Source organism: Haemorhous mexicanus, chromosome 8 (assembly GCF_027477595.1).
Source record: "Haemorhous mexicanus isolate bHaeMex1 chromosome 8, bHaeMex1.pri, whole genome shotgun sequence".
In the NCBI taxonomy this organism is placed as follows: domain Eukaryota; kingdom Metazoa; phylum Chordata; class Aves; order Passeriformes; family Fringillidae; genus Haemorhous; species Haemorhous mexicanus.
Window position 1 is genome coordinate 25,667,856 of NC_082348.1, and position 22,817 is coordinate 25,690,672.

The 22,817-nt window shown below is 37.0% G+C and overlaps 1 protein-coding gene across 1 annotated transcript; it reads right to left on the minus strand.

Annotated features, from left to right (window-relative positions):
• Window positions 1-749: 749 nt before the first annotated feature.
• On the minus strand, window positions 750-19,204 carry DYTN (dystrotelin). The gene is made up of 14 exons (XM_059852341.1): window positions 19,159-19,204; window positions 17,038-17,112; window positions 15,919-16,120; window positions 13,759-13,844; window positions 13,108-13,217; window positions 12,359-12,430; window positions 11,850-12,013; window positions 10,889-11,000; window positions 8,612-8,757; window positions 6,430-6,598; window positions 4,670-4,740; window positions 2,485-2,644; window positions 1,396-1,867; window positions 750-853 (listed from the first exon to the last, which is right to left on the minus strand). The coding sequence occupies exons 1-14, from the start codon at window positions 19,175-19,177 to the stop codon at window positions 750-752; spliced, it is 1,962 nt and encodes a 653-aa protein (XP_059708324.1). The 5' UTR covers window positions 19,178-19,204.
• Window positions 19,205-22,817: the final 3,613 nt, after the last annotated feature.

Consider the following 22,817-nt stretch of genomic DNA (forward strand, 5'->3'; position numbering starts at 1 on the left):
TTTTCATTAGCCTTTTCCATCAAATCAGCCTAAACACTGTCTGACTATATACAAAACAAAGCTTCAGAAAATTTACCTAACTTTTCTCTCAGAGCTTCCAAAAATATTTTGTTTTCACCTGAATGAAATTTATTTTCTTTGTCATCACAAAAAAAAAATCTTGTAAAAACCTGGGCTATTTTCTTTCTTGGAAAGCTGGTATCGTTTCAGTGACATAATCAAAATCCTTAAAAGTATGCAAATTTTCTTGAACTATAATTGGTTTTGAGCATATATGAACATAATTATTTACTGTTTTTATGCACCTCCTGCCAAAGAATGATAGTAAATAACTGGCTGTATATATTTTTTCTCTCTGAAGTGTTACTGAATAATTTCAATTGCTCAGATCTTTAAAATCCTTCTGTACATTACAGGAAAAAGTGTTTTCCTTGTTGCTGGCATCAACAAGAAATAGAGCACCATTCCAAGGAAGTAACTCGACCATGGGATATCAAGAGCTAAAGAGAGAGAAATGGGCAATTGTTTGCACAGCTGAGGAAGTTACAGCACGGGAGCTGGAAATCACCAACAGAAAAGGAATATAGCTCTCCAGAATGTTCCAGGTGAAGGCAGTAAATGCAGAAACCTGTCATGCTGTGTTATTTCAGGCAACATCTGAGACATTTTAAAGAGTCTCTTTTTTAAGAGACATGGCATCAATTACCTTAAGTAGTTCAGTGAAGTTGTAAGGTGAATGGTAGTTTCCATCATTTACAAGCAGGTGAAATTACTTGGTAGATGAGGTCAGAAAAGGAGCTGCACACAAGCTCAGCTGTAGAGAAGAACTCCTGGCGCAAAGCAGTTTGTTGGGCTGAAAAGCAGAATAAATTTTAAGTCTTTCCAAGCTTTTGGATGCTGCCAGAGCACTAGAAAACTCTTAATGAATCTCTAAGATGACTCTGTAGAAGCACCAGCTTTTTCTGTCATATTCCATATTACATCCTCATTATCAAAAGTGAGGCATCCTGAATGTTGAACAAAGCTCTGCTGTGTAAAACCTTTGATTACAAAGGGATTTTGTACTGCTGGAAGTCTCCTAGGACTAGAGTTATAGTTACAGAGTCACAAAAGTGGCAAGAGCAAAAACCTCATGCCCTCACCAGTTTAAGGTTGCTCCTTAATAGTCTGCCAAGACTTATTATCTCTTAGGAGCTTTGACTCATCCAATTCCAAATCAGTTGGAAATTAGGGGCTATATTTGGAGTATGCTCTACCTTACTATATAGGATAATACTACAAAGGCTAAAGCAAGAGTCTGAGTTTCCTCTGAGGGTTACAGGATTATGAACAGTATTATGGAATAAATGGGATGAAGGCAAGAACACAGTGACAAGATGACTGGAGAACTTATACCTGGTTGAGTTTGGAGAGACAATGTGTCCTTCAGTTTCATCATTAGCAGTTCCAATTCCTCTCTCACTTCTTTCTCATCAGGTGGTATCTGCATTGCAGTGGGAATAAGAACTGTATTCCCCATTCCACCAAGAGAGTTTTCTGTCAGTTTAGGCAGATATATTTCTTTCTCTTTTGCTTGTTTATGCTGTCCTATAAAGGGTTTGTTACTCTGCAGGGACACTGACTCCAGTGGGTCATCTGAGAACGTGAAGTCCACTGCAGTGGGAGCCTCAGGTGTCTGTAAAAGCTGCATTCTATTCACAGAGTTTGGGGGATTCAAAGATTTCTGTTCTGCACATGTTCTGGAAATAGGCCTTATTTGGGCAGGATTTAATTCACTCTGCATTCTCCTTTCCAACAGAACATGTGGATTTCTTGGCATTGTACTATGACACTGTGCAAAAGGATGCTCTGATGACTGCAACATGGTCTACAAGAGACAAAACACAGAAAATAAATTGTAAAAATAATTGGTATTTCAGTTTGCCAGAAGTACTAAAACAGTATTGCATAAAATGCTACAAAAAAGCTGTAGGAGGAAAATATGTAAACATTTTCTGTGAAACAAGGGCCTTTTAAGAATCTCAGAAATAATTGTAATGATAAGAATCACTATAATTGAAAACAAATAAAATATTTTCTATAATATGTCTGTATTAAACCCCAGTAAAAGACAGCAATTAGGAACGACATTGTATTTATTCAATGCCAGCACTTTGACTCTTCTCTGAAGAACAGACTGCAATGAAGTATCTAACACTTCTGTTGGAAACTCTTATTGGAACTTTCATTATTTTCATTGCATTAGTATTTAAATGTGCTAACATGGATATCCGTGCTAGGAGCCAGATATGCACAGAATGACAAGAAAATACATACTGCCAGACCTTATCTGCTTTCTCTGAAGAGAAGAACCTAAGATGACTGAAAATACAACTGGAAGGTGTATGAAATTTTAATAAGAGTTCTGGTCTACAGGAAAAGCAGTTGTTAGTGTTCAGTAATGGCTCATAGCTGTGACAATTCTTGATAAATATATCACTATACCTTTACTTCTTCCTTCATGTGCTGCAGTGTAATTTGTAGGTTTTCATGGCTTACTCTCAGTCTTTGCAGTTTTGCCTCTATTTTGCAGCTTTTTTCTTCCTGGCAGTTATGAAGAAATTGCATTTTGTCCTTCCATTTGTTGAACTGCTTCTTCATGTTCCTACCAGAGATACAGGAGGGTGGGATTTTTGCTAGGCCAGCCATACACAAATATATGCATTCATGGAAATGAGCAAACACTTTTGCACAAACTTTATCCCCTTTACTAGTGTAGGAAAATTTTGTCAGCTTTGGGATTAGAGGCCAATATTTCAGATGCTGGACTGTATCCATGGAATTAGCAAGAACATGAGTATTCCAGATGAGGAAATATGAGAGTTGAGTAGAACTGTGGCCACATCTGAACCTTGCATCTTGGGGTTTTCCCTTTCCCACAAAGGTGGCTGCAACAGGAGAGACAACAGCACTTTCTCTGTATAGAAGAAAACTACTTATAGCAACTCCATGACCTGCAAAAGAGTTCCATTACATGCATGGGCAACAATGAAGTTGTTCTGCCCCTCTGATAGAGTTTCTTCCTGCTGGTGGTATTCTCTGCAGTTTCTTCAATGATACCAATAGCTTTCAAGCACAGGCCACTTGTCCTTGAAAAAACACTCTGATTTTTGCAATCAGAAGTGCCACCCTCCTCTGTACAACAGAGACTTAGAAATTACCTACTCAGAGCACTTTATGACAGAAATACCACTCATAATTCTGTTCTAGTTGTGATTTCTCTAAGAAGTCAGGTTTGCTTTCCTCACAGCTGAGGTGCAGACAGTAAAGTTCGTTAACACTACAGTAATAAACCAATTGCATCATATCACAAATCTGAAATAGTTATTTGCCATGCTTAGTTACATTCAGAAGTTCACCTGATGCACTTTCTTGTGGTAATGCTTTGGTTTAGAGACAACAGCCTCATCACTTGAACTATGCAAGATTTGTCTGAATGGGACAGCAAGTCAGACCATTTAAAATTAATACTACAGTGGTCCCCTATAACAACAATTAAGGGCTCCTCACTGTAAAATGCTGTCCTCCTTCAACTAACTCAGAATCCAGTTCTGAGAACAGACAGGTGAATTCTGGAAGTCAGTGCACAAACAAGAATAAAGAGTTTCCCATGAGTAATGTGATTCATTCACCCAGTTCTATGATAAGCTCTGGGTCAGAGCAGCATTATAGGAGCAGGCATCCCAAATATCCTCTCAACGACTGCTAATCTAAAAGAAAGCTGAAGATCTTTGCCATATCTCTTTATTTTCCCAAGTGAGAACAGACCCACAATGAAAGTGAAATTGTTTAGCTCTAATCTTGGAGTGCCCTTTTGTGAACTTGGAGCAGCAATTGTACTTGGAATGAAACATAACAGGAACAGAGGGAACTGAACATACTGAAGGAAATAAAGAGAGTAGATTCAGGATCAAATTCTACACTTCACTGTAATTCCATCATTTTCAGTGATCATAGGCACGGTTATATAGAGCACATTTATATACAACTACAAAAACAAATGGGGGGAAGGCAAAAATGCAAGTAAAAGGTAAGCATCATAGCTCACACACCAACCTCCCCCCTGCCATGTCACCCAAGCAAACAAGCCTCCCAAGAGATTTTTAATTTAGGAATTAATGTTTTACAGTGTCAAAGATTTGACTATCAGAAGGAACTTCTGTGATAAACTGTTATACCTATAGTTATTGTATTCATCCCATTAATCTCTATTTGGTGTACAGCATATTTTTTAGAAATAAATTCTACTTTGATTTAAAAGATTCATGCAAATTATGAAATTTGTTTTGATTAAGCCTTATTTAGAGAAAAATTTGAAAAAGTATGCTATTCTGTCATTTTTATGTGGATGAACATCTTTTTGTCTAAAAATTCCTTTTAGAAATGTAAACTAGCAATTGCAGAAACACTGATGAAAGCAAACCAAAAAAATGTTTTGTTTTGCCATTGTTTTTCTAGTGATCTCGATCTAAATTTTTTTTGCTGAGTTTTTATTATTCATCCTCACTGGATAGGATTTTTTAAAATCTAAAAATCTCCAAAGTATGCAAAAGTCATCTGTCTTCTAGCCCTCCAGCTGGAGCAGCAATGCCCACCAGTCTTCAGTGAATTTACTACAGTATTTACCTACCTGCTGTCACTGTGAATGCTTTTAATGGATTCTTGTATTTTTAACACATCTGCTTCAAAAGAGGCTATTGCCTAAAACAAAAAGAAGTATCTGTTCATAACTTCATCAGAAATAGTATTTCATTTTTATATGCAAGTTTTATGATAGGAGTGCATGGCAACTTTTGGATCTGGCGGATCTACAGATTTATTAGTTAACCTTTTAAATTTAATGTATTATAATCAACTGATGCATTAAGTATTTATAATGGCTGGAAAATTTATTCTATAAAACAAATTCTTTGTTCTATGACAAATTTAAGTGTATGAGAATTTGTTTGAAATTAGAACAAAATCCATATTCCCAATTTCTGCAAAATGAAATGTTCTGATTTGGGAACAATCCCTCTCAAGTCCCACAGCTGCTTCAAGACAAGGAGATGTTGAGAGAGACTGTATGTAGAAGAGAGAAGAGAAACTCCTGGTCTTTAAATGGAAGTAGTATTCTCTGGACCATGCAGAGAACAGCAGCCCAGAAGTCAGGGAGACAAACACTTTCCAGCTAAGTTACTTTTGAGGCATGATATAAGTTGGGCAGGAATCAGGGCTGCCAGGAAATTATGACACTAAGAGCTGGATCACCCAGGACCTCCATACTTATAGATTCTATTAAAAGCAATCATTGGACTTACTGTCCAATGATAGCTTTTAATAGAATCTATAAGTGAAAATCAAACTAGAAATACTCTGCACTATAAGATCTTAGAAATCACTATAAAACTGCTCAAAAGGAGTTCTCAGCCCAGAGAGAAAATAAACAAGAGAGCAATGCACCTGACAGAATCCCAGCACAGGGATGCAAGTCCTGTCCTGCCACTTTCTAAAATGACAAATGCCAACCATCAAAATTCTATGTTTAAGCAATGTCTGCCCACAACATCTCGTGCAGATATCTGCTGGCTGGCACTGTACCTTGAGCTGGGCAGCAGAGTTCTAAAAGACTGGTCTTCCAAAGGGCAGCACAGGATTAGCAGCCAAAGAAGTGACCTGATACACAGAGGCTAGTATTGTGTTACTGCTCCCCTTGGCTCCTGGTAAGAACAAGATGAGTGGATGACACAAACTGGTTTGAACACAACCCAGTGTTCCCTGTTTTCTGAGTAAGTGCAGGGCTACCAACCTCTCAAAAAATATAGAAACAAAAAATTGCTACATACTTTTTTTAGCTACACTGTCCTACCCACTCTTTTAACATTGTTTCTTTGGAGGAAAGCTGGGAATGGATTAATAGAGACCTTTTGTGCATTGGCTATTTTAGTTGGAGTGGACACTGCTCTGAGTTTATCCTAAGAGGGTCCATTCTGTCCTCTTGCTATTTCCATGGTAACAAAAATGGCCTGAGTCTGATAAGAATTCAGGCATTCTTCTTTGACATTTGCTTGCAGTAGGAAGACATGATGGCCTTTTTTATTGTCAGAATAGCGAAAGATCTCCAGACTCATCTATACTTACAGCATGCTACTCTACGACATCTCAAAAAAACCCAAAGCAGATATTCTTACAGGTGCTTCAAGGTCATGAAAGTCAAGGAGTTAGTCACTAATCTTGGGAAGATAACAAATTCAAACCTCACTAAGTTTTCAGATTCCAAATTTTTTACTGTAAGTGAGGAATTAACAGAAAGGTGAAGCTGCCCATTACATTTTCATTGAAATTAGAAGGCAATTAGATAATTAACTTGTTAGGTCTTCACAGCTTTAGCACTATTACTGTTTTGCTCACCTGATCTATTGTCTTGCCTTGCTCTGGTGTCGTCTTGTTATTCTCACTCTTCTGCATTACAGTCCCATTTTCAGGGATGAACCTGGGTGACTCTGGGACACAGTTGTCCACTGGGAAAGACACATTTTCAGGATCAGGTAGTGATGAAGCACTGAATTCCACAGGAGGACTGTATACCAACAGAGAAGTAATGAATAGGGAAAGGATCAGGACTCACATGGCTTTTCTACCCAGGAAGATCCAAATGCAGAAATCTAATGCAGTGTAAATAGACAGACATCTGCTATTGACTAAGCAAGAAGTAAAGTTTAGCTATGCCTGCTGGAATATCTTGGTTGAAAGAATGAAATTTCTGAAAACAAATTCCACTCTCCCAACAGAGTCTCAGCAACAGGTTCTACTTTCCACCCATTTATTCTCAGTGCAATTTGCTGCTTCTCTTTTTTGCTTCCTTTAGCCAAGAGTTAAATATATTAGGAAATTCAGCTACAAAAAAATAGCAAAATATCCTGCTGTTCAGTCCATCATATGCTAGGAAAAGCCTAGATATTTATCAACCCCTCAGTGACACCTGTAACAGCAATCCCAAATTTTTCTTTGTCACATTGCTACCCAAGCAATAGGTAAGCAAACCCCCACAGAATTAAAGAGAAATCTTGATTAATTCCAGAAAGATTAAATTCCATTCAAATTATTAAATATTGTTTTGTTGCTGAATACAAGAGAGGAAATATTAGCAACAAAAGATGTTTTGCATTTCACCACATTCCAAAAAACAGACACTGAAATAATATTCTCCATGAGGATCACTGTAACTATCATCCATTGGTCTTATATGTAGCCACATTTCTCTTCACAGAGAAAAGCAAGGCACAATTCTTCCCAAGAATATCTCTAGGATTCACATTCTCTGAACCTCACAGAAAGAAAACACAATTCTTATCATTTGCTGTGCCTGTGTTTGTGCAAAAGCAGAATGCAAAATGGAGATTGTTTACCCAAAGTCATGGTGTTTTGTTTCCTTGGCCTATCAGGGCCAAGTGTGTGTGTGCATCAGGACTGTCAGAGGACAGCCATGAGATTTAGTTCAGTGCAGAGCAGTTCTGTGCAGGGTTGAGTGCTTGGCATATTCAGTTCTAGATGTACAGAATAAAATAGTATAATAAAGTAATTAATTAGCCTTCTGCTATCCATGGTGTCAGATGCACCATTCTCTCTCCCTCACCAATGTCGGAGTCACCTTTGATTTGCTATACTTATAGTATATAAAGAAATGTTTTCTAACTGAAAACCCACCAGAGTAGCACAATCCAGATTTATGAACAGATTTTTTCTCCTCCTTCACATAAGGATGAAATTAGTTATTTTAGAGAGGGCTGACCATTTTTCCCTATTTCAGCCTCACTGGGAGAACACATGAGATGCAAGACAGTTGCTAGATCTTTGTACAAATAGGAAGGAATCTCACCCTTTGTATGTTTCTAGTGCTAATCTTCTATTATCATTCCCTTCAGTTTCTATACCTAAGTATCAATCAAAATCTCATAGCAAGGAAGGAGAAATTATTGAGAAAAATCTCAACATAATCTCCAATGCTCATTGTTAACCACTGTGATGAGTGAAAATACAGTAAAGACTTTAAATATTAACCAAAGCACACAAAACAACCGGTCTGAAAGAAGAGGAATGGTGAGATCATCTATTTGCAATTGTGAGTGATTCCACAGGTCTGTAATTTAGTGGGACTTGAGTAGAATGCCTACCAGTGGATGCACTGTGGGTCACATGTGGAAAGTATTCACAGTTAATTTCCAATGGATTTGTCACAGAGGAGGTGCTTAAGAACCCATGCAGTTGCAAAGGTAGTAAATATTTGCAATGCTTGGCCCTAGACTGAGTATAAGAAATGGAACAGAGTGAAAAATACAACATAAGGAAGGAGAGAAGCACAATACAAGCCTGTTATATTTTATAAGACTGATCATTAGGTTGTCAGCATGGTAACTACAGTTAAGCTACAGAACAATGTGCAGCAACTTCTCAGTTATTCTTTCCCTTTTTAATAGAAAAATCATAACACGGTATCTGTCATAACAAAATCCCTTAGTCAAAGGACATAATCAAGCAATATCCCACAGCCTGACATTCAGAGATTATAAATTCATCTGACACCGAAACTCACAAAGTCTTTTTGTGAGCAGGGAAGTGCCTCTCCTCCACTGACTCCAGAGCTGTCCTTCTCTGAGCCTCTTTTCTTCTGCAACGCTCTTGGAACAAGTTGCTCCTGACGGAGCGGAGAAAGTGCTTTGCGTTCGCCTTTGCTGACATCTATTGGAACGAGGGATAATAAAGTGACTTTTCAAACAGGTGCTGCCCAGAAACAGACATATTCCAAAGCAAAGGTCCATCTGCTCATCATCTGATGAGGCTCATGGCTGCTATCCGAACCCTAGAAGGGGAGCTGAGGTGGGTAATGCTTATAGGACCACAGGCAAGAGCAGCTCCAATTTGTTTAGGCAAAATACTGACTGGATCAAAGTCAGGCAGCCTGCAAATGTCTAAGCACTTACAATGATCAAGCTCACAGTCACAACAATAATTCTGCTGACTAGTATCTAAGGAAGAAATACTTTTATACTTGTATAAAGCATTTTAGATATAGTCTTCCATGGCTCACATCCTCCTCTCATAGAATACAGTAAAATACACATCCATTTATCACAGGAGTGTCAGGCTCATGTACAACAACTAAGCTCAGTAGCTGTATTATTGGAGGACACCAACCAGTTCTGCCCCAGGTGGCTGCTGCAGAACATGGGGTGAGCCCTGACAGACTGAACAGGAAAACAAAGAAAACACACCACATGCCTCCTAGTGCTTCTCACCATGGTGGTAACATTACCACAAGGTGTCAGCACGGTAAGGAAAAACTGCTGATATTTCAAACCCCCACTCAGCAGCTCAATCTCTGATAAAAACAGTGAGAAAACTTACCCAGACAAGGACAGCATCTGCTAAGAGTGGAAGGTATGGGGATAGCAACTTACTACTAATTATTTTGTGTCCCACACAACAGATATAAAAATGGTATCTGTCATAATGAGTAGCTTATCTTTTAAATTTTGGTATAGATTTTGGCCTGTATTGTAATATTTGGCCTATAAAGTAATATTTACAGAGTTTGTGTTAGAGTAGGGCTTCATAAAGGAAATCTAAATTCAGTGATTCAAATGCAATTCTGCAGCAACAATGTGGCTGCAATCCAGGCTGCAACATCTCTTGACTTGGTTTATCTCTTGTCCTTCCTTCTGGTGCTTCTACAAACACACATTCCCATTCACTCTCAATTCACACTTTTTTAAGGTCTCCAATTTTAAGGTCTCCACTTAGAAATCTCTTAATTAGGAGTTTAGTTTACTTTTGATTTCCCTACTTTCTCACAGATGGAGTATGAGGAAGAATATTTGAAGGAATGAACTGTTCTTTTTAATGCGGATATTGAGCATCCAGATATAATTTCTCACAATGTTAGCAATAGGGTTTTGTTTTCAGAAAGAGAGCAATGAAGTAGCAAGAGTTTAATGCGACCCCAGACAAAGGGTGACTACAAGAGCAGTCTAACAGTCTTTAGTTGTAGTGCAGACACTGGCTGCCCAGGTATCTTTCACATTAACTGCAGAGGACTGGGAAGGAGAACAGGAAGTACAGGTTTCTAGGGAAACTTTCCTAAGTGCTTTTCAGTTCATTTACTGGAACAGAAGGATACAGTTATACAGATCCACAAAAATCCCATCTGCTGCTGTGTGCAAGATCTGGAATCTCCTCCTCAAAGGAGAAGCTGGTCTTCTAAATACAAATTCCCAGTGTTGTACTTTGCCTCTAGTGTGATGGTAGCATAAGTTGCCCCTGTAACAGAGTCCAGATATGTGATCGTAGTTGGGCACATGTTGCCTCTTTATGCTGTATCCCTAACTGACAGAGACAAATGAGTCAGAAAGGTTTACAATAAAGTGGAAAAACTGAAGACATTCAGAAAAGAGAGAAAAAGAAAGACGTTTTATGCAAGAGTTTGTATAACTTAAGTATTAATGAATTTCTGGATGAGTTTGCATTGGGATTGGGATGAAGGAACATTGGGACATTGAGGGGAATTTTCATAGGTTTAAGGATTATCTGCTAACAGAAAATTTGCCATTAAACTTCTTAAGATGAAGACTTGCACTGGGATATTTCACAGCTCTATTCAGTTACATCAGAACAGAACACTCATTCTAAAGTTAGAAGCCTGCTTTTGTCCTTTCCCTGTCTCCCTGTTCCCAGACTAATAACGCTAATATGTCATGGCCATTATGGCTAATGCACACATAACTTTGAAATGCTTGTAGTTCAAGAATCCACTGCCTAGTTGCTTCCATGAAGAACCTCAACAGGGAAATGAATCAGTACAATAGGACTCTACCTGCACACAGTGTTCCACAACAGGATGTGATCTCTTATGTGGTTTGCAGAGATGGCCAGTGAAAAAGCAGGCTTGGCAAAGGTCAAAATTGAGGCACTTTAAACAGCGATACCTGTGAGGGAAATCAAAAGGATTTCTTTACCTCCCTACAAGTAAAAACTTGGTGTAAGTAAGCTTGTTCACTGGAAACCCAGATCCCTGAAATTCAAAGAAACACATTCATTGGAATAATGACTTTCCTCAGCATTCTCTGAATTCAAGTTATTTTGCCCAAATGATTGAGGACTTTTCTCCGAACCCACCAGTGGTTTTGATCTTATTTATGTGCTGCACTGAAGTGCAGTCTGTGGATAAAACTGTTGCTCTAGCACCATTTCCCATTTTTTGGAACGTAGTTACAACTTCATATGCTTCTTACACACCAGCTTACCTCTATTTGCTGCTTCCATGGAACTGTAATATTGACATAGGATGCATAAACAAAAAACTAAAAATGCAAGAAACTAAACCTGCAGCCTTACAATTAGTGAGAATATAGTAACAGTAAAATGCTTTTCTAAGCATTCTGGTCAGATGGTAATGGATAGTTTTCTTTTTATACCACTATGCCATTATATAACATTGCTTAGATGACTAAGATGCTAAGATGGAAAACTTAACAAGCCAGTTAATACAACTGGTTACAGGAAAAATAACTAAGAAATGAGATACAGAGGTTTAATTGACTTAACCTTTGGAGTGCCAGTTTACCTTTGGCCAGTTTTCATGTTTGTGCTAGTGAGCTAAAGAGAAGTAGGATGAAGGCTGAAGCATTAGACTGCAGTGGTTCTCTCTATCCCTCTTTTCCTGGTTAAATTAGATTACATCCAAAGCTTGCTACTCAGTACCTCAGTTACAGCCTGTAAGGTATGCAAACAATGGTAAGAACTAATTGTGTGGATGCCTAAGACCACTGACACACCTGATGCCTGTAATGGGGAAAACTTTGCAGACTCTGCATCCAGCTTGGTGAGAAACCATTTCAGTGGCTGATAATCTGTAACATGTAGGTAGCCACAGGAGAACAGCAGGCTCTGATCTCAGCCAAGACAGGAATTTTTCTTCAACAATAGCTGCATTCAGAACCTAGAAAAAATACATGTCTCAAGCTCATACATTAATGTAAAAAAAACTGGTGGTTCATCTACAATCTCTAATAAAAGCTCTGATATTGGATTTTGCTGGCATAAATTTTCCATTCATGTAAAATATTACTGGGTTCCAAAGGTTTTGGAATGCATGCGAGAGTCTTCAGTAGTACCTTACTGAGCATCTTTTCTATAGATACAAATCCTCCCATACTGTGAGACTGATGATCAGCTCTGCTACTTAAAAGTAGATACTTGGGCATGTTATGTGGTGATACACTTGAAGTTTTAACCAATCAGCAACATTCAGAATAATTTCCCAGGACATCAGAATTTCACTCACCCCATGGAAACAGTCATGAATCGCAATTTCCACACAAGACAGAGTGCAGCCTTCTCCCACAATGGCTGGGATCTACATCAAGAAGAAAGGCTCAGAAACACCTCAATAAGAAACAGATGTTCCCATCATGCTCTGCTGCAATGGTGACAGCACACAGATGGTGAAGTATCTATAGCAATGCCATTTTACACACTATTCTGAAGAGAGCCCATTCATACTCATGCCATCAGTATGCAGTTTCACAGTTCAGGCTGTGTCAGAATGATTTGTTTCCAACTCACTTACTGTGATGGATAAACATACTTTATTTCCACACTATACTACCGAAGGACACTGAGTTTAAATCCCAGAGGTCATTTTCAGATCCTGTTTTCAGCACCAGTTCAGCTGGAAATACCTGTATGCTAAGGCAACTTGCTGCAGCTGCAAGCTATTCTAGTGAGTACAGACATCTGAAGTTTGGAGTTGCTTTAGAAACGGTTGTATCCAGCTGTTTCCAGGACCTGTAAGCTCAGGCAACATGAATGCATGGAGGCATTCACTAATGAAAGTGGTTATTTTGAAAAAAAGGACAGAATTTGATTCTTTTACCTACTTTGCATGATAGCTCCCTTTGTCCACAGTGTCCTATTAACTTCAGTCCCATAAGGTAATCAAACATAAAAGGTATCAACCATGAGGCGTTTTCTTCTGCTAGGTTAGCACACTCCTACAAAATCTGTTGAGTAAAAGCACTGCACTGACATTACCTGATTTAAGTCTGTTAAAAGGCTTCTCAGGGCACTTCGGGTAATCAAGGTCTCCTTCCCATCAGGGACAGCATAAAACTGGAAGAAAGCCGAAAACAAGGAAAAAACCCCTGGAATCCTGGCAGAGCCTGAACTGTCTTCAAGCTATCTTCAAGCTGCTATGGTAATTGCAGTCTAACAAAGAAACCCCTCTAGAAAGCTTCACTATATTTTGTACCTAACAGGCTCTCAGTGACTGCTGTGACCACAGTTCTCCCTACAGCGAGGGAAAGAGAAGGAAGGCAAGGACAAAAGCAATGAACTCATTCTTACAACATTAGGAAAAATATTTAAATATGTTTATACAAGAAGTGTTCTATTTAAATTGTGAATTGCTAATTTAAAACCATGGGGTTTCTGTTCTTTTATACTAGGCAAATAGAAGCTCTACTTAAATGTCACTATAACCTCTTCTGAGGCTCTCTATTGCAAAGATGGCTACAGAGAGTGATTGGAAAGCATTATTCTGCATCAGCCTTTCTCTACAACTACACTGTCAATATAATTTACTTTTTTTCATGGCAGAGCTTTTATTTAAGAAAAAAAATTACAATGGAAATTTTCCTCAGTGTTCAGTATTTCAGATAGTGTATAAAATCATAAATTTCCCACCTCTGTATTTAGCCAGTAGAGTATCTCCTGAAAGGGAAATTAGGGCAGCTGCAACAGATCTAGTTTTGACATACCCTGTTCCAGATCTAGGAAAATGAAATAAGTTACACTATTCTCATTCACTGAAAATATAAAGACTGAAACAGACTTTATAAAGAATTCCATATAAAGAATTAAATACTACCCTATAGGAAGAAAACTTCAAAACAAGTATCCTTTTATATGTATAAATGTAACCAAAGTAACATTTCAGTGATATTTTATGTCTAGAACTCCTCGTCACTGAACATAACTGGAGAGTTAACTGTTCTAAGATACCATGCAATCATAAAACAAAAAGAAAACATCTCCTTCAGAGACTTCACATTCCCAGTAAAATGTAATTTTACATTTACAATGTATGTCCCAAATAAAATCTGCTCTTTTTATTGTGGGAAGACTTCCCAAATACAGTACTGAATAAATGACACAATCTAAGTTGTGCATATATCATCAGGCAGCTCCGCTATGGCCCCAGATCTGCACTAAGCCTCTCTTGGGCTGATTACATTTAATTTCACTGAAACTCAATTTAATCAAAACGATATATGCAGGAGCAGGACATTTAGTTTTGACCTTTAGATAATAAATAATGTAGATTAATTTAGAACCAAGTTTTGTGACATAGGCACCTAATGAAAAACACTAATTTTTTTTGTGAAGACATTGCAGACATTAACCAGAAACCACAAATCAGGAAATCCCAGAAATCTATATTTAAGATATTACTTTTGCAAAGATTCAAAATATCATTACATAAAATTGTTTTAAGAGTCTTTAGATAAACCCACACTGTGTAAGGCTGCAATACAGACTCTAAAGTATGAACTGCATGAGAAATTGTTGTTTTTCCACAAATTTCAAAGAAAAAACTCCAAGACTAAAGCTGAAGTACACAAACACCCTTAAGATGTTTATGTAAGCTTATTAAGTAAATACCACAAAAACATGGAAAATTCCTATGTGCTCCTCCTATTAAATACTTTCCAGTGTTAATAGTTCAGAATAGCATTCTATAGAGAAACATGATTAGAAAATTATAAGAAGCTTTTCCTATCTTATATACATGTCGAGAAACTTGTGAAATTCTTTTTTAAAAAAGAAATAGCAGCAAAAAGAAAATGGCACTCCTAAGACAGTCCTAAGAAAACAGACTAAAGGACTAGATAGTAGTATTAAGAAGATTCTTCTAAGTTATTTCCCTACAGCACACAAAAATTACAAAATACTCCTGATGTTTCTAGCTGTGTTTCTTATTACAGCATTTATTCTTAGCCTTAACTGATTTATTACAAAAAAAATTTGATAAAGTGGGACCTTTAGCAGTAGTGATCATATGAGTAATGAATAATGATTCAGGAAAAAGTCCTGCAGACCACTTATATCTCATTTACTTTCAGTAAAAACTTTGCTATCATGTAGAAGGGGAAAATTTCACCTGTGGTAAGTAACTTGTACAATGAACTTAGTCTTTGTCTTTTAAATCTGCTACAATTACAAACCAATCCTGCCTTTATTGAATTAACTCATTATTTACAAACAATACATAAGAAAAATACACTCTGTGAGGTGTTTCCTTATTATTTTCAGAAACTTTGCTATTCACTAAGCTTCTCTGCTTAGTTATCAGATATCAATTTTGTTTCATAATGGGTAGATGAACTTTTTAAGCTTGAGGAAAATGAAATACAAAAAGTGACTGGCAAATTCCTGACCTGTGCATGGCTACTGTTCTCCAGAGGCAAATATGGGTTCATTTTTAAAAGTGTATCAAAATATTTCGTAATTCAGAAGAAAATCTACTCTCCAAAGCTGTTCAGAGAAAAAGTCAGCATCGACTGGCAAAAGTCTGGATTTCTGGATAGCTTTGGGAATGTTTAAGCACTGTGTTTCTGATGCAGTTTTGTGCCTTATATTCCTACAGCTGAACTACTCCTAGTTTTTATACAAAGCAAAACCAATCAAAATGGGAGAGTTTCACACAGAAATTGTGTGAGAGTGGTAGCAACAGACTTAGTCTAGCAATACTTTGGGTGGGAGCTATATTATCTTTAGGGTCCTGTCCAAAAACACATTCTTTGACTCTACAGTACTTCAGAATGGATCAACATTTCTTCTCACCTGTCATACATGGCAATCAGTAGGCCCAGTGTAAATTCAGCAGCTCTTGGATCTACCTGGCCTGGTTTTTCTAACCTTGCCCTTTGGAACAGCTTCATCAGCATTCTAGAGATTTGCTGCATGTTCAGAGAAATGTGCTCTTCCCTCTGGCTTTGTTCATTTGATAGGATGTGCTGAATCAGAGAAACGTCAATCAAATCCACTATGGGAAAATTAAGGAAGAAATGAATGAGGATCCCTGCCTTTTCATGAATGGAAACATGACTATTTTTTATCAGAAATGCCTAGCTAAGACAGGTCTGTAAAATCAATCCTAAAACAGTACACCACATAAAAAGAAAACCAGTACTTCCACATTGACACAGGCAAATAAACCATATTAGGACTGCGACCAGACTAAATGCATTCATAGAAAAGCATCCCCAAACTAAAGAAATATGTCCAAGGCCAACAAACTAGTCACCTTCTCTGTGTGATCCTGAAGACCTCACTTGCAATATTGTGCATTTTCAGCACAAATAAAAAATTCAAGATTTCCATGAAATTTAGCTCAATATGGAACTTACATGCAGTAATTTCAAAGTGAGCTAGGTGACCAGGACTTTGTTGCACAACTCTCTGCTTGCACTGAATTCTCCCTCACTTCAAAGACAGGGAGAATGAATACTAATCATGAATTTTCTGGTCTATCATGCTCTATTTTGCTCTCATTAATTCTTATAGTCCAGCCAATGCATTTTCAATAAGCCATGATTATTTCCAATAAATCAGCTCCTAAGAAACACATTAGAATTTCACTTTTCATGAGCATAATAATACACAGATAGATTAATAATTGCCAGTGATGTCTACATAGTATTGCTGCAGATTGTAAAAATAATTTGTATTCTCTCATAATTTTAGAATTTTACTAATGTATTTCCATTGACATTCAAAAGGGAAAAAAAATCAATTTGTATATGAAGCACTATCTAGATCTTAAGTGTTCATAATCCATTCTGAAACTCCAAGGTGGAAAATGAGAGAGCAAAGTAGCATAATAACTCATGGTGACAGCAATGCAAATTTGATACAGATTCTCCTCCCTGTAAAAGCATAGGGTTCTTTTTGGCTACTAACACTGGCAAAGACTTTGCACTGAGAGCAGTTTTAGGGCTGTTCTGTATACGGAGCTCTTAACATCATTGAAGGCCTCTGTGAAAGAAAACAAACACACATTACAATGGAGTGGTTCATTCAAAACTAACTAAAAATCAAAACAACCAAATCTGGAATTGCAAGTTGATCAACACTCTGAAGGAAAATTTTGGGAAAAAAAAATTAAAGAAAACAAAAAGAAAACATTTTCTTTTTTTTAAAACAACTTTGTGGGGTGAACAGTCTTCTTGTAAACAGTGACAAGATCTCTTGTAAAATCAGAATTTATCATAGAGAGCACATCTGTTTCTTTGGGAATCAAGTTTATTCATATATCAGAACAAGGCCTCCGAGGGTTATGCACTGCACAAACTTTTAGCCAAGATCATAATGAAATAATATTTCTTCACACAAATAGGTTTTTTGATCAGAGATGCTCTTCTTCAAGGAACAGTTTGTCAGTTTGCATAGCAGGGTTATTGTTTTGGATGCATATTTCTTCAAGCACCAAACAAATCTTCTGTCAAAATCAACATGTGGGACCCTTGCAGAAGAAGACAAGCCCTTTACCAGAGCAAATTACTTTTGACATCTCTGTTTAGCAAACCCACTCAATCTGCTTGACTAAATCCTATACCCTTCTATGATTTGAGCTTATTTCTTTCACATCAATACAGGATGTTTTTCTGAATGGAAAGTAAGAGATGCTGACTGTGACCTATACCCGATACTTTACACATACCTAGAACTTCAAGGGCAAAAAAACAAGGCTTGTTCACTAAACTTCAGAAACTAGAAAGGGATTTATCCTTCTGTCCTCAGAGACTCTTTTCTTCCTATACTTCAGAGAGAGTTACACACAGTTGATTAAGGCTAAAGATAAGCAATAATATGTATAAATGAGTAGAAATAACTCACAAAATACTTCACCTGTTCAGTCTGGAAAGGTGCCAATCTATGTGCAATGGTTTCCAAGAAATACACCAGATTAATATTAATAGTCAGCAAATTATGGGCTCTTCTGGTTCCCAGATGCTGCCTAAGCTATAGAAAGATGCCAATAACTGCTATACCATCTGTTTAGTCCTGCTCTTGTCATACTATGTTTTGTGATATTATTTGGAGATGCAGTGTAGCATGTCATACAATGTGAAAAACGAGTTTTGACTTCCACGCATCATCAGTTCTCTTTCCTCAATAAACTGACCCAAAGCCCTTTTGAAAGGAACAGAACAACTCCTACAGTTTTCATTAGGCTATGGATTAAGTTCCAAATGCTTATTCTCAAATACAAATGCTAGAAATATATACATGATTCAACTCAAACACCTTACATGCATGATTTTCAAATTGAAGGGAATCTGCTTTAGTAGCCATCTGCTACTTAATTCTAGTCCACCCTTACAAACAAAATGTGGCCTCAAAGTAGGGCATTCTGTGCCTGTCAAGCACAGCTCCAGAATTAACTTGTGAGGACACATAAGTAAAATAGCAAATAATTTTAGAATTATTACTGATGAGAGGCTATTTAGGGACATTATAATCTTTCATTTCTCATAGGAAAGGGGCTGCCCCTCTGGACAGAAAACCAGCATGTAATCATTTTGCTGTGGGTCAAATTTCACCTCAAGAAATAGAAATGCCCTTTGTTGAGAAGCTGACAAGGGTGCTCCTAAACACATACAAGTGTCCTGATTCCTGATATTTTTGGCTGGTTAACTGCTATTCTGCATTTTGAGGTATTTGCTCTGTGGCAGATGAGGTGTCTGCTGAGATTTTGCATTCAAAAAGGGAGTGTATGGCCATCTCCATGACTATTAAAGAGTATGCAAAAAACCTTAGCATTTATTATAAACTAGGGATCATGGCCGTGTGTGCCTGACCATTCCATTAACCAGTGTGATAGTGGCAAGGAAGGTGAATGGACACATCCAACAATAAAGGTAGAGGTAGGACATCACAGCTCTGTAATTTGTCATCTATGTGCTACAGCACAGAGATTCTCAAGGTGGTATGATTTCATGAAAATTCAGTCGTTTCTGTTCAAAAAGACGCAGAAATGCCTTTTGAGAAAAGTTGGGGAAAAATAAGAAAAATCCTTACCCTGCAAGTCTGGATCCATTTGAAATTAACAGATGGCATTAGGCATTCTATAACAAAACAAACCAAAGTGTAAAACCACATATTCTAGACAGAGACATATTGAACCATTCAAATTAAACCTTTTAATCTGAACAATTCACTGGATGCATTTCAGAAATTAAATTAAACAGAATTACATTAAACAAAATAGTTTTGGTGCCACGTGCAGAGAACTGCCAGCAAATGGCAAGCTATCTGCTCAGCATAAAATAGGAGTAATTCAAGTAACTGCAAAACTGTAGCAGGGCAAAGCCAATCCTCAGAACAGTTTTAAGTACAGGAAATGAGATCTTTCACTATTAAGAGCCCAGTGCTTACATGCAGGATTACTACATGGTCCTTAGTGTACAATTTCAGGTCACAGAGGGCATATCTACACCAGACTCTTCCTCAGATTCACTGATTGCAATTACTCAAAAGTATTTTCTAAAATTTTCAAGCAAAACTAAAGTTTTAGGCTGAGTTGACATTATTTGTTATTGAGCTGATATGGAAGTGGAAAAGGAAGCTTAACCATGAACCTACTTACATTAACAACTGCGAAAGCAAAAGTAGCTATGTCCCTGTAATAATGGAAACTGAATGTCTCCCCTCAGGATTTATTTCACTAATGCTCTAAACTACATTATATTTCCAGTCACAGAAATATAAGTATGACTTAACTGTAGTTACTATCTTTCAGCTAACACTGAAGTTGCAAAACACTAGGCATAATGGATCTAAGTCACACAAAATTCCAAAGGCTATCTATATGGCTTATTGTGCAGAACAAAGGGAAAGTTTGCTAAAATAAATAAAAATTAAATAGTTGGAAATTATTTAAAATGTAAATAATAAATTTGGTGTTAAATCTGAACTTAAACAAATGCTCACTTCTTACATCTTTTCAGTTAGAATCATTTTTAATAAACATGACAGAATACTGGCCATTTATGAAGCATAAATATTCAATGATCTAAAATTATTGAGTCTACCATAAATATGCTCCTTACCATTTTAATTGTTGAAAGCTGCAGTTTGTGTTTCAGTCCTTAAATTTCTGTCATAACCTAAATTTAGATGCCTAAAATACTGAGATACAGATTTGTTTTAATAGTCTTTTTCATTCAAGACTACAATGCCACAGTTTTATTGCAGTCCTTCTTTGAAAAAAATACCACTATGTTTCTTTTCCACTATTCTATTTTCTTTCTTACAAAACTACAGCTCTGCCCAGGATTTACACAGGCACATAAGTTTGCCTATAGATATATATTCATGTGCAATATATATGAAAATATGATACAACTGTCCTTAAATAGCTGCAGTAGTAGGAGCCCCTGCATAACTTGACAGAAAAGTTCATGTACGGAAATCAGTGAAATCAAAAGACACAGAGCAATGAATTACACATAAGTGTTTGGTGAAAGCTACATGTAGCAATCTAGAAGGTGGACTTACAGATGCACAGCTTGCCTCCTTTATTTTCTCTGTACTAGAGGTACATAAAATAAAGAAAGTGGATGGGATGAATGTAAAAATATCCAGGTTAAACTCACTTAAATTAGAACTCATTAGAATTTGCTCACTCAAATAAGAGCAGATCCACTGACTTACTGAGTTATACAGCATGCATAATATAGGAGTGCTTGATACTTACTGTAAGATGACCAGATCTCTGTCCAGTACAACACAATGCCTAACATTTAAATTACTCACATGGAAAAACACTCCATAGTCTTGTACTAGGGTATTCATAGTCTCAAAGTCAGCCATGTATTTCTGTGTTTTACCAAACTACATCATATCTATGAACTCTTCTTCCAAAAAGTTAAAGAAGACATCATTAATGTATGTACAGTCTACATTTTCACATACAAAACTCTGCAGACAGTCCAGATCTTGACTGCAGTAGGAGTGCCTGGGTGAAATAAAGAGAATCAACTTCAGTGTTAGCACATGAACACAATGTGAAAGCAGAAGCAGTATCTGCTGCCCATGAAATCTGAAGTAACTTTGCCCATTGATACACTATTTCAGCCCGTGTGGTACATTTCAGTTTACTTGTGTGCTTTAATAGTGAAAAACACTTAAGAATACAAACAAAAAAAATAAAATTATGTACAAAAGTTCAGAAAGTTAATTGTTACAGTTAACAGTCCTGGTCCCATTAACATGAATACTCTTATGTGCAGAATACTCTTATTCCATATTAGTGGAATATGAAAGAAAAGCAACACTTGATTACTTATATGTACTTTGTTTGACATAGAGGTTCTCAGAATATGTACTTTAGCAAGTAAAGTGCATTTTGAAGCATGCTACATAATTAAATTAAAGTACAGAGAAAGATGAGCCACATAAAGTAAGGCAGAAACCTCCCAGCAGATCAATCGACCTGATCACAGAGACTTTTCTTTTGAAATCAGGCAACATATGATCAACATCTTAAATATGCATAAAAGAACCTACAGTTACTTTTGCTTTCCTGTGAAGGGTGAAGGCATTCTATGTTTTATTCAAAGGCCAAAATTATTGTCTCCTCTTAAATTCAGTAGCTGCGCTTACCTTCCTCTCATTACTTACTGAAGGTCCAGAAGTCAGATGACACCACCTGAGAAGTCCAGTAGTTTTACAGCACTTAAAAGTTGACTTCAAGACACAGTTCTAAAGGTTTTGCTTTTAAATTAAAGCTACTCACAACAAATGCCTAGCAAAGGCCCAGATCAAAGTATCAGGTAATTGTCTAAGCAGTCAAAACAGAGAACACTAATTAATTAGTAATAAATATCCTGAATTATTAAAGATAAAACTTCTTTGATCTTTGTTTCAAAGCTTTTTTTTTTTTTTATGGTTGGAGCAATATTTCTAAATTGAGAGGCCTTTACTAAGCATCTCTCAGTTGCTGAGAAACCGTTGCTATAGAGACTGAAAACGAGGTAGAAGCTGACACAGTAAGGCAGAAAGCACAATGTGCTGTAACAAAGAGCTGGGGCAGCTACACAAAGAAGAAAAATAGTATGCCCTAGTGGTAATGTCCTAGAACTAGAATTGTTCAGACCAACCACAAAGCTCTTCAGTACACCCAAATGCTAGGGTTTAAGAGGAATCTATATATAACATTTGTAAGACACATACAACTTAAAGCGCTTTTAATAAATTTTTCAACAGTTACATAACACCCAGGTAGAAGGAGTCATCAACACCATGAATAACCCGCATACATAACATGACTTAGAGACTTGTGAAAAAATGTGTCCCAGAAATTGCTTATTACTTATAGAAAACCCAAACTTACTGATGACTAAGTCAGTTGCTGTTTTACAGCTGTAACCAACTTTGAATATGTTACCATATTTTAGCTTTCCTATTTTCTTTCTTTTTCTCCTAAACAAAAGCTAGGAAAAAAAGCTTTTCTATTCACTAATGCTTCCATGAGTAAAGACCTGAATTTCCCTGCACACCACTAGACAAATCCATTTAGAATAACTTAGGATACATGAGACATCCCAAGCAGCTTTTCCTTTCTGCTCCCAGTCCCTGAGAAGAGAGGTTTACAGCTGGTGACTCAGAAGTCAGATAAGTCTACTTATACATTGCTGGAAGAGTTATTTTCCCTCTAACAGTTGTGCAGTGCTGGT